Source organism: Chionomys nivalis, chromosome 11 (genome assembly GCF_950005125.1).
Source record: "Chionomys nivalis chromosome 11, mChiNiv1.1, whole genome shotgun sequence".
Lineage (NCBI taxonomy): Eukaryota > Metazoa > Chordata > Mammalia > Rodentia > Cricetidae > Chionomys > Chionomys nivalis.
Window position 1 is genome coordinate 63,678,074 of NC_080096.1, and position 13,353 is coordinate 63,691,426.

Sequence of the window (13,353 nt, forward strand, 5' to 3'; positions counted from 1 at the left end):
CCAGTAGAGCTTGTTGTATGACATTTGGTGTGTATGTGTTTAGAAATGCATGTTCTCTTGATGAGTTGTGTACTGATTATGAGGAAAACTTTATCTGTTCTGATTTGTTTTGTTTTAAAGTCTATTTTGTCAGATACTGAAGTAGTTAGACCTGCTTGTTTCTTTGTTATATTTGCTTGGAATAACTTTTATCCAAAAGTGATATAAATATTTAGAGGTGAGCTATGTTCTTGAAGGCTATGTTCCGGTTTCAAATCTAATTCAGTAGTCTGTGCTTTTACTGGGGGAATTGTGACGGTATTTGAGTTGTTATTGAACGATGTCTTTTTGTAGCATTTTCTTATATCTCTTTTTATTGACCAGCCAGGTGTTGTTTATTTATTCCTTTTGGCATCTTTGATGTGTTTATTCTTCTCTTGAGGTGCTAGTTTTTCTTCCAGCATCTCCTGGAGAGTTGGCTTAGTGGTCATAAATTCTTTTGTCTATTTTTATCATGGAAAGTTTTTTATTTCTCCTTCAATTTTAATAGGTAGTTTTCCTGTTGGCAGTAGTGGTCATTCAGAGCTTGTAGTACATATTTCCAGGTCTTTCTGGCTTTAAATGTTCCTGCCAAATGACCTGGTGCTATTCTGATATGCCTGCCTTTGTAAGTTACTTGATCCTTCTCTCTTGCAATTTTCAATACTCTGTCTGTTTTTGCATTTTAACTCTAAGATAGTGGGTTTCCCATATCCAGACATGTGGTGCCGGGATATAAATATTACAGGGAACATTTTCAAAATTACATTAAAATAGATGATTTGGTATTCGTATTTAGATAGATAATAAAACTTATTTTATCATGAAAATAACCTAAAAATGAATTTTTTACTTTTGTCAACATTTCTATTTTTAACAAAAACTCATTATGGTGTGCTTATACCTGTAACCTTAGCACTTGGGAGGCAGAGGCAGGTGAATTGCTGCAAGTTCAAACTTAGCTTGGTCTACATTGCAAGTTCCTGGATAATCAGAGTTGTAGACTTAAACCCTGTCTCCACAACACAAAACAACAAAAACCACCAGGTGTGGTGACTCTTGTCTTTAATACCAGCATGCTAATTCTAGCACTTGGTGGGGTGGTGAGGAACTCTCTGAAACCAGCTTATTCTATATAGTGAGTTCCAGGTCTGCCATAATATATAGTGAAACTTTGTCTTGAAACAACAGCCACAAAAAAGTTCTCAACTAACAAGAAAAGAAAACAAGGAACAAGAAAAATACTTGATGCCTTTATCTCTACGTTTTATTTATTCATACAGTCTTGTTTGAAAAAAAAAGAAAATATTACCACTTTACATTGTATTTGAAATATTTTAAATGTAAATATAGAAATTTTATGTTTGAATAAGGTGCAGATAAGCTGTTGAGGTAACAGTAATTCAAATAGCACATATAGAATGGCTGCTTGGGGAAAGTGATGCAGGAACATGAGAATGAACGTTACAGCATACCGTAAGTAAAGTATTGGTTAAAGAGAAAAAAGGAAAGAGATTAATTGTATACATGAAAGAAGGCAGCTATGCTGTGGCTGGAACTCCAGGGCCAAGGCTCCGTGATAGAAAGAAAGGATACAAGGTTCAAGGACAGCAGGCCTTCTGTGTTCTCTGTTCTGTACCTGACAGATATATTGTATCTTAGGAAACTGTTGGAGGGTTTCATGCACGTCGGATATGATTTGTCTCTTTAGAATTGTTTTTCTACCTTGAGTACAGTGCTTTGGAAGGGACAGTATCAGAAAGCAGATGGCTAGTCAAGGGGCTCCAAAATTATAAGCAAGAGATGGCGTTGGTTTGATCCAGGATTTATTTAGAAGTTTGGAAAAGCAAATAGATCCAAGGTAGTATTTAGAGATAGATATGGTAGGTCTAAGGGCAGATGTCAGATAGTAACCGAAATAATTCTTGGATTGGGGTGATGCTTCACTGGTGAAACACTTACCAGTCAAGTAGAAGGCCTTGATTGAGATCATTAGAACCCACATTAAAAGCCAGATTGGGTATTACACAGTTTGTAATCCAAGCTATGCTGAGATGAGAGACAGAAATGTGCTGGCTCCTGCAGCTTGCTAGCCAGCTAGCCTACTCTATCTGCTGAAGTTCCAGACCATTGAGGGACTTTGACTCAATCAAAATATTAAGTTCCTGAGGAACATCACCCGAGGTTGTCCTGTGACCTCCACACACACTTGTACACAAAGGCCAACACACTACACTCACATACACATATACACACCACCACTACCACCACCACCACCACCACCACCACCACCAGTACACACAACAGTATACATACAAAGAATGACTCCAATGTTTCATTTTGCACAATGGAGGATACTATAATAGAATGGCAATGCCTTTTATCAAGAAGAAAAAACCCGTAGAAATGAGAGGAAGTGAAAAATTAAAAGTCATACAGCATTATAGTGACTAAGATTAAATTTTTGTCTTGATATGAAATACAAGGAATATGTGAAGACAGTATATAATGCGCACATCAGGACCTGAATAGAGTTCAGAGACAAAAATGAAATAGACAAGAATTCCATTTCTCTTGGTTTGGGACAATAGACAACATTCAAACTTAGGGTCAAGACTTTAGCCCAGGCTGCAGGATGTTGGTAGTTCTCTTCTCTGTATTTTATATCTTAAGAAACCTGTGTAAGATTTAGCAAATAGCAGCTTTATAGATAGAGGTGAATGAGTGAACTAGACTTAAGGTATAACTGTCATTTTAGGCTATCCATTTGCAGTCCTGCCTTTAGTTAGTATGTTACATGTAAAAACTATGAACTGCTGTTTGAACACGAGCCTGACATCATATGGTATCTTCTCTAAGATAGCTTTATCTTGAAAGTCTTGAAAGCCAGACCACATCAAATGCACTAAATTGCATTCAGTTTTGTAGTGTAAATTGTGTTGATGTCTTCTGTATTAAACATGGAACATTTTATCTTTACACAATCTCACTAACATCTTAAATCATTTGAGAATGTTTTATTATGGGCCAGCAAGATGACTCAACAGGTAAAAATGCCGGCCATGCAAGCTTGATGACCTAAGTTCACTCCCCAGAAGTGATGGCAGAAAAAGAGAAATGACCAAAAGTTGTCTTCTGGTGTCCACATGTGCACCGTGGCACACACACACATATCACACAAGCACAACTATGACTGATGAAATACATTTCAAAGATCTTTTTAGTGGCTAAGAACCTGACTTGTTTCCTTTTATCTACAAGGCTATAAGTGAATGCTAAATTGCAGTGAGTTTGGAAATCTTGTCTGTGGTCCTCGTCAGCATTTCTTCTCCCACAGGGATGACAGTAAGTGCTAACAAAGATGGCCTGGGAGTGATCGTGCGGAGCATTATTCATGGAGGTGCCATCAGTCGAGATGGCCGCATTGCTGTTGGTGACTGCATTTTGTCCATCAATGAAGAGTCAACCATCAGTTTAACCAATGCCCAGGCACGAGCCATGTTGAGAAGACATTCTCTAATTGGACCCGACATAAAGTAAGTGTCATCTGGGCCCATTTGCCTTGGGAAATTCACAAATTTCATCTCATTAATAAGAATATTTTTCTAATTAGTAAGTATATTTTTCTATTTGATGCACAGAATTGTCATATTGATTTCATGTAAATCACTCAATGCTTTATTTCTGATTAGTTCCTGATTCTGGTTCAGGTATAGAGAAGATTGTAACACGTTGAATTTTGCTAACAGTGCAGTGTTAAGTCTTGTTTTGTTTTTCTGATGTTTCTGTAACAATCGTAGCTGTGAAAGATATCCTGTGTTTCATGCATCTCATAATTTCACAAACCTCCTGGGGAGCCACAACCCTATGTATAAAGAAGCACACACTACTGAAGTACGCCATATGAAATCCCAGAACCAAATCAGTTCTCGAAGTGCCAGGCACGAAGAAGGCTAAAGAGCACAAGGCCAGTCAACCACAGCTTTCTTTCCTGAGCTTCCTTGTGCCCATGGAAATTTACTGATCTGTGTGGTAACTTCTGCTTATAGAACCTGTAGCTTATTTTGCCAGGAGGTGCTTGAATTTTCCTACAATTCTATAATGTTCTAAAAACACATTTATCTATCTGTCTGTCTATCTGTCTGTCTATATATGTATGTATGTATACACAAACACACACATATTGTGTTCCTTGAGCCACCGTAAAAGGCAGCTCAGGCTTTATTGCCATACCCCATCGATGTGACTCTCCCTTCTAACATTCATCATTGAGTATTTGTGCTTATTGTCCAAGGGATCAAAGCATAAATCAGAGCTCAGGGGAAGGCTGCTTATCTTAAATTGGTAGTAATTACTTGTGTGTTGGGGCACTTTCCTATACTATTTTACCAATGGCATTTCATTGCAGAATATGCATCGTTAGGGCATACTGACCATGTGGTTTCTGCTCTGCCATTCCTAAGCATCCAGCATATCGCAGTGCAAGCAGCCCTTGTTGTCTTGCAGAGAAGGCTGTCACTGAGGCAGAATCTTCACTTGTGCCTTCATATTCCGCACGCCTGTTTGACTTTACTGTACAGTAGAGTAGATCTTGAGATCAAGTGGCTGTTTTTTAGTTATCTTTTAGTAACAAGAGTACAGGAGAACATCATTTCAAAAGTCAGTCCTTTTGCTACACACGGGAAACTTTCCAGTCCATTCCTCTTTGCTTGTGGCCAGCCCTTCCTTTTGCCTAACGGCGAATGATATCGGGCACATGGGAATTGTTTGTTGCAGGCTATTTAGCGTACATGATTGGGTGTGGTATGAATGCAGATGGCCTGATGGTTGAACATTCAGTTCTTTTTCAGTAATGCACATGTTGCAAGCTTGCAGCATCAGAATCCATACTTGGTAGTGGAATTCCCCCTAAATGATGGTTGAAATTTCAGAAGTATCTCAAAGTATAGATAGATAGTATAGATCTCTGCATCTAGCTAACTGCAGAGAAGTTCTGAGTAGATTAAAATTCAGAATGCCTCCTCCCCCGTTTCTTGTGATTTGTATTGTCTCTGCTTTTCCTCTTCACTTGTGTATCCAGCCAGAAATGCACAATCCTCTGAGCAGCTGCATGCTTATAACTTTGAAAGAGATCTAGGGGGCTAACTTCCTAAACATGGCATCACATCTCAGAAGTCAAAACACGCTGGCAGTTACATGTGAAAGAGGAAGAAGAAAAATCTGCCATCTTTGGGAATTAACTAGTTTGTTTTACACACACACACACACACACACCTTAGTATTACGCACACGCACACTAGTTTATCTTTCACACAAACACATGCACCACACTAGTCATTCTTTCCTACACACGTGCTAGTCAGTCTTTCTCTGTTACACACACACGTCAGTCTCTTCACACAGATTTACTAGACAGTCTTTCTCTTATGCACATGCTAATTAGTCTTACACACTTGCTTCTCATATTCATCTGCACCCACACACCAGCATGCCTATAAAATACACCATTTCTTTTAAAGGCCTATCGATGCTAACTCAGATGACAGTAAGCGGACTTCTGAACAAATGGTAGAAACTCAGTTCATTCTTCCCCATTCCTTTCTCAGAAACACAGAACGTTATGTGAGTCACACTGAGCCAGACTGCTGAACAGTGTTCCCTGGGTTTTCTCGCAAGTGTTTTTGGACCTATCCACTTCCTTTTTGTAAAGCAGGGGTTTAGAGCTACCCTGCGGTTACCGTGGTCATTCTCTCAAAGGGAAGTCCAGTTGCTCCTTTATTCTCAATGGAATTGCCTCTGGCCAATTAAGCTTTGTAGTCATTGCCTGGCTCTAAGCTCTGTTCCAATCAATTCTTCTATATTGCTTATTAGGAGTGATGGAAACTTTAAAATACATAAATAAATAAACAAACAAACAAACAAACAAATAAAGATTTTTGGCTCAACTACACAACTGATTGGCCATAGGGAAAGAAAGGATTGCTTGTTGAGACATGCCCTCCCTTCTCTTGCTTTCAGGATAGAAAACTATGAGGTTTGTGTGCTTTCAGGCATGCCTAAGAGATAATCCGAGTTTCTGGAGTTCACGAACAGCCAGTTAGTTCCAGGCCTCCTTATTTCCGATGGAAAGCCAGATGTGAAGCCTCACAAGAATGCATTCTGTTTCTCTTCACTCTACCTTGCCAGGAGCTCGTCCACATTTCTGTAATAATAGCCAGGGTTTTGTGCTTAGCAGCAGCTGCTTATAACATCTGCCAGATAATTACTGAGCTGAATCAGAATTCACCTGCCTTAACCCAATGTGTGGGATGAATTCCTGATCAAGGAATAAAAGATTGATTGCAGTTACATTTTTCCATGCTTGTTAATAATCACTGCTATAGACACCAGGAAAGAGCAGATGCTTTTCTGGGGGAGGTGTAGATGAGAGGGAGGTGGAAAGGGGGAGAATATCCAGGAGCACCCACTTTTAAACTACATATGTATGCGTCTCACATTCAGCACAAGACACTGACATTTGTTAACACCATTGTAAAAAGATGCTGCGGCGTATGCTTCCCATTCTAGATTCTCCGCAGCACCTGCTGACGATCGAGCCCCCTTTATGTGTGAGTATCGGTGACTCAAAAGCTCATTATGGCTGTGTGTTACAACTTGTCTGTGAAAACCATTTCATGCTTTTACAACATCCCAGTGCAGGAACAGATCCAGATTAGATTCAGTGTGTACAGTTTGGCTTGCTCTTCATTTATAAGAATATAAATTCCAGCAGAGCTGTGCAGTTGCTACATTTTCTCATCTCAGTGATGGTTGAGAACTTATTCGGAAATCCTTTTTCGCCAGCCACAAAGCTTTCAGGCTCCTTTGTGAGACGGATCATGTCTGAGTGTGCAGGCATAGCCCCCGGATTAGGAGCTGTTATTACATGTCAGCGTCTCTGAAAGGCAGGCTCTTTTCCTCCCTTCCTTGGGCAGCCAGAGGTTAGGTTACATTAAAGGGTTTAACGCAGCTCCCAGATAATCTGCTTCCATGTGTGTCTGAGCTTGCCCTTCAGCTTGGCCCTCTTCTGGCACATACGGAGGTTGTATGGCTTGTGTGATTGGCCGTATGTTGGAACTGCTATGTATATGTGCTGTTGCATTGTGGGATACCTGTTCTGGTAGCCTCTGTCCATGTCGGGCTGAATGACCATGGCAACAGCTGCCTTTATTCTTTCTCCTTGCTAACAAATATTTCTAAAGCCCTCATTTATTGCCCTTTGGTAGAAGTAAATCAGCAAATACAGATGGCAACTCATGGATGCTGCTTGGGGTTTCAAGCTGAGTAATAAACAAACAGGCGATGCTTGTTATTGTTGCTTTTATGTCCTACTTTGCCCACATATTTTCTCTTGACTTTAACTTAGGAGTTTATTTATATGAGTTCTCTCGAATTTTAGAATCAATATAGGTTCTCTAAATTCCTTTTACCTTTAGATTTTACATTAATTTTTTTTATATAACATACAACAGGATTTTCCCGATGCATATTGGATTTTGTGTTTTTGACTCATGGAATTTGAAGTGCAAACAGCAAATCTACTACTCATTATTTTTGTAACACCTTAAAGAAGTGTTTTATTGTTGCTATTTTGTTTTTTAATAGATGAGTAAATTAAGCTGGGCCAGTGAAAAGGCAATGATTTCATCCTGCCTCAGGAAATTTTCCTAACTGGTGTTTTCTGCTCATGGTTTAGTCCTTGGGGTAGAAATGTCCCAAGGGATTCCCAGGGGACTTGAGTGTTCCTCTAGTGGGTGGTGCAGCAAGTGTGCTCTGAGAGACTCCTGCTTCGTTGTCTGTGCTGGCATTTAGCTTAGTTCTGCCGTGTGAATGATGACATGCTTGTGCCTGAGGATTTGGAGGTTTTCACGGTGTTGTCATATCTCAGAGCACCTCAAGCCCATGAGTCTGCACTTCAGAAACGTGAAAGGGGGAATATCTTTATGGTATTATCAGTGTGTTTGAAATACATCTTCCTAACTTCAAAGTAATGAATTGATATAATTTTTATTTTTTTACAACATGAAATATAGTTCTTATATCTTTACTCTGCAAGGTCAGGATCTTTTGAGCTCATCTTAATGGATGTATTATTTGTTTAGGAGTTTTTGTAATTTCATATTGAGCATGCTTTATACATGTACTCTTTTTCATAGTCTCACAATCGTATCTTGTCCATCAGATACAGTATATCGGTATAGTAGTATAATACAGTAGTGATTAATTTGAGGATCTTGACCGACGTTCTTGCAGATTTTATCAGCGCTGAGCTGGCCTTAGCGAATAGCAGTGAATGCGGACTTTGCTGTGTGGGTTTCTAAGGCCATGACTGTATTCCGGTCCACATGACGGATTTCTGTCCTCTACATGATAAATGCTTGGTGGCTACTTGTTGAATTTACCAGTTTGCTTTCAAGTGTAAACAGTTGGAGTTCTTTGAGGAAAAATAAGATGATAAAAGGAGTTTCTGCACATTAATGAATATTTCCTTAAATTTAAGTATGTGAGCTTCAGGCTTCAGGTTTTCAAGTTTGTAGTTTAATAGAGTTCACTCAATCATTGATTATGCTAATTAATGTCCACACTTAATTGTTTATAATGAATAACAAGTTCTAGATATCTGGTGCTTAATAAAGTAAACCTAATTTATTTCTGCTCAGTAGTCTACTGACAAAAGTAATATTAATGTGGATCTTTGTTTACATAAATACTGACTTTGCAGTAGCAGTGATGAATCTAGGCGTTAAGCATGGTAAGCAAACGTTCTACATCTGAGGTATAACTCTGGTTCCACTCATTCATTCATTCATTCATTCATTCATCATTGCAGTAAAGGGAGCAAACCCAGAGGTTTTCACTGTAAGTGCTCTGCTGTGGAACTGCCTCCCTAGCTCTCCTACGAATTCTATAGCTTCCTAATTGCAAAACCATTACATTGGCTTTTTCATTTGGAGAAATAAATAATCATACTTTCTTATGTAGTTGTTAATAAATTAGTAGTTTATGAGTAGCACTTACAATTTTTACTTCAGTTGTTGTGTTTGCCTGTAGAGTATTTCGCCTTTTCAATTCCAGGTTGCCTGTTGAGTGTGCTCACTGCACTCAGCAATGCAGTGGAGACGTAGATGGGCAGGATGACTGTTTTCCGTGTTGGAGAAGCTTTCATAACAGGCAGAACTCTGTTCATTTCCTCTCACTGATTGTGTTTCTTTCCAGAATTACTTACGTGCCTGCAGAACATTTGGAAGAGTTCAGAGTAAGTTTTGGCCAACAATCTGGAGGAATAATGGCATTGGATATTTTTTCTTCATACACTGGGAGGTGAGTAAGTAAGTATATTACAAAACAATCAGAATATTAAAACAATGCAGAATATTAAAAAATAATTCCTCCTTTATCTCAATTACTCAAGTAATTATCATTTAAAATAGAAAATTTGGGAAATATATAAATTTGCAAATCAATAAATGAAAACAATCTTTTATTCACCCAGCTAGCATAGCACTTTTTACATTAAGTTTGATAATTCTCCCTATATAATTATTTCATTAATTATCTAGACAGCACATTTTCTGTGGTCTTATATAGTGTTTTCTCTTGTTTTAGAAATATCAAACAACTCAATCAGAAACAATTTTTAGTGAAAATATTTATTCTCTTAAGCTCAGAATCTTGGTATATAGGGATATTAGGAATCCATGCTTAGCTTTTAAGGCTCTGGGTATACACAGTATGTTAAGAACCTTTAAATAATAGAGTGTTCTTCACTCTTACAAAAAGACAGAATTGGGGCTTGTTGGTACTACTGAATGAGTTCACAGCAGGAGAGAAATGTCAGAGTGCTTTCTCGGGAAGTGTGTTCTGTGGACTGCTTTTTGCAGTTACACTGACAGATTTCTCGTAAGCATGCTGTACAGCATAGAGCTTCACAAATATTCAAAGTCTTTCTCAGAAGACTCCTGTATTCACAGAGGGTGTCAGGACAGCTTGGTTCCCAGTGGCCCCGAAGGAATTACAACATAGCACCTTTGCTTTCTCTGCAAATTATGCAAGGCCACAGTGAGAGTAGTTGGGAATGGAAAGATATCATCTGTGCTTAGTAAAGAAAAGGAAAATTACAGTCCTTTGGGCCTCATGACATTTATGGCAGGAGTACCCTACCCTGTATAAAAGATGACCCAATTACCCCCCAGAATTCCCATCTTAGGCTTCATAGCATGGGTTGATTGTAGTTTTTCAGTGTTTCCCATCAAAATGGAAAAAGTGATCTTTTATCTTTTGTCCAAATAGAAGACCAGTTAACATCTCAGTAAGTTCATAGGCCTTAAAACATTCAAAACTCTTAGAACAAAAATGGTACTTTCATCCTGTATCTCATAGAGAGAAAAATGGCCTTGGTTGCCTGTGTAGTTATTAACTGCTTCATCGCAGAGAAAGCATATTTGTTATTAACATCAGGATGCTTACAAAAAGAGGGGTGTACAGCAGCAAGAGCTTAACTTTCTGGAGTCCGACAGCTAGTTTCAAAGCCAAGCTTAGGATGTAATCAGTCAGACTCAGATCTTGACCATTGAATCCAAAGGAAGAACTTTACAAGCCCTTAAAACAAAGAGAGTAAGCCCCCTAGGTAGCCTCAGTTCTATTCTCACTGCTTTATATTGTATGACTTTGTCCCAGTGACTTCTTTAGTGGCACTTAGATTAAGACATAGTTATAGAAATGTCTTTGATTGGCAACATTAAGTCACATGGAGAAAGCAATTAAATACTTGGCTTGGCTGCCTGAGTTAAGGAAGAAAAGAATGGTTCTGTTTTGATCTAAGGAGTAAACCACACTGGAAAACCTAAAACCACATGCTAAGATACAAATATTAGCCATATCTAGAAGAGCATGTGTGAGTTAGTGAAAGAACTAAACCTTATAGAGTTATTTGAAGAAGCTGGGGTCTGTGCATCAAAGGAATAAGGTTGTCTTCTCTCAGTTCGAATATCAGGTCTGCAGTACAGTGTGGTCAAAATCGCCTATGTGTAGCTTACACATACATCTCCCAGCCCAGGCTTTAGGGCAGAGACCCTCCCCCTCTCCTTTGGCCTTCAGTAGCTGTTACAGCAGCTGATCACATTCTCTCACTGTCTCCTAAACCTTTTTTTTTTCTCTCCTTTTCATCTCTTTGGCTTACATTTCTCTGAGTCCTTAATAGAGGACTTGGACTGTTTCTCATTCAGCTCCTTGATATCTGCTTCAAAGTCCACCTCTTGGAACTGTTGCTAACCTTACTGGACTCTAGAAAACACAGCTTTTCCTAGATCCGCCTGCCCTCTTTAGTTTACATGAAGGGGACTTCAAGTGCAGAGCAGCTGGTAGGGCGTGCAGCAGGTAATCTTCATTTTAACGATGTTTAAACAATGTTTGACCATTCAGGTCAAAAAAAAAGGATGTTCGTGGAGAGCCTGCACATTGGTTTGTCAGCACTGTGAATCATGTTCAAGTGCAGATCCATTGGGTCACCTAACTTCTGATCTCAAATCTAAAGATCACATAGTTTGAATGAGTTCGGGATTCCTGTCAGTGAAGAATGCCTATAATTTGAATACATGCCTTCTTTAGATCTTTCGGTTCTATAAAATGAACTGATGATGAATTCCTTCAGGGCAGAGAAATATTTGCCAAATAATTTGCCTTTAGAATTCCAGGACTTTTTGGAGTTTCCTCACTCCTTTCCTTTACTCTCCTTTATTCTACCACATTCAATCAGCCAAGGCTTTGTGTGCAGAAGTTTCTCCAAACTGTCTTGTGAAGCTGACTTTAGTGTAAGGTTATGATTTGTTTGGTTAGGTTTTTGTTGTTTGTTTGCTTCTTTTTTTGTTTTTGTTTTGTTTTGTTTTCTTATGCTGAAAATGTTATGAATTTGTTGGTCAGGGACAGTGAAAATTCAGAGAGCTCTGATTTTTTAACTAACAGTTAAGTACATTCAGGGCAGTGTTACTCAGAATTCTCACTGTATATTTCCTTAATCAGAGACATTCCGGAACTACCAGAGCGAGAAGAAGGAGAAGGGGAAGAAAGTGAGCTGCAGAATGCAGCCTATAGCAGCTGGAGTCAGCCCCGGAGGTATGGACTCCTTCTATGTTAAGCCCATTCAGTGAGTTCGTATGTTAAAAGAGGGAGAGAGAAAGAATGTGTGGTCTAAAGCACTGGCCTATAGCTTGCTACTTATGGAATCTGACGCTTCATTAGACATTGTTAATTTTTTATTTCTTCGTATGTACTTTAGAGAAAATAATGTTTATCATACAAGGTTAAAACTAACTTATACACAAGGATCTATAGTAGATATTAAAGACAATTAACTAAATAAAAGTATGCACAGGTAATTGGAATGCATAAGTTATGAATAGTTTTAGATATAATGCCAAATGTTTGCTTCTGTTTCACATTGTTTACATGTTGACATTTAAAATTATATATTTAACCATAGTATAATATATGTAAAAACATATGTTTTACATACATATGTGTGTGTGTGTGTGTGTGTGTGTGAGAGAGAGAGAGAGAGAGAGAGAGAGAGAGAGAGAGAGAGAGAGAGAGAGAGGCAACTGTAAGTATGAGAGACAGAAATAGGAGCAAGGAACTTAGCTGTCACAGGCTGAATTATCCAAAGCCTTACATTTGCTGGCACTGGTTCCTATGTAGCAAAGAATGGCCTTGAATCTGCTCAGAAAATCACTGTATCCTGAGGACACACTAACAAGCCCATGCTGAGTCAAGTCAACTTCTCTGGAATAGGAGTCACTGAGTCTTGGGTATGGACTCAGAGTTAGCAGGAAGGAAGTCTAAGACATAAATTCTGCCTCTGAGGAAGATAGGATGTTCTTGACCAGACAAGTACTAGAGATACATGAAGCATAGAATAGTGTGGGTTACTATATATCAGTAATCATGTCTCAGCCCCTTCAAACAACCCTGAAGTTAACCATTGCCATGGAGCCTTGCATTGTGATGTTGCCTGTTCTCAAATGAGCTTTAATCTGCAGCCATACTTTTCAAAATACAGAAAAGACTGTATTTTTATGTCATTTTCAGAGAAACTAAACATCTCCAGCCATCTAAAAAAAAATTATTTTGAATTTCTTCAATAGCCAATTAGCTTGTTGTCTCTGCAGCATTATCCACATTGAGAACAGAATATATGTGAAAGGTCTACCACAGAGAGTTTATTATAAGGTCTTAGTGCTTTATTTATTTGTATTAGTAGATAAAGAAATTAAATAAAGTTATCCTAGAGCAAATCGTTAA

At 38.6% G+C, this 13,353-nt stretch overlaps 1 protein-coding gene across 12 annotated transcripts in view; it reads left to right on the forward strand.

Annotated features, from left to right (window-relative positions):
• Mpdz (multiple PDZ domain crumbs cell polarity complex component) overlaps nucleotides 1–13,353 on the forward strand; it is a 153,655-nt gene that overhangs the window by 90,873 nt on the left and 49,429 nt on the right. For all 12 annotated transcript variants that reach the window (XM_057784818.1, XM_057784820.1, XM_057784816.1 and 9 more), the window contains 3 exons: nucleotides 3,356–3,554; nucleotides 9,274–9,378; nucleotides 12,076–12,168. In XM_057784818.1, the coding sequence (XP_057640801.1) occupies nucleotides 3,356–3,554; nucleotides 9,274–9,378; nucleotides 12,076–12,168 (397 nt within the window). The remainder of the gene's footprint in view (nucleotides 1–3,355; nucleotides 3,555–9,273; nucleotides 9,379–12,075; nucleotides 12,169–13,353) is intronic.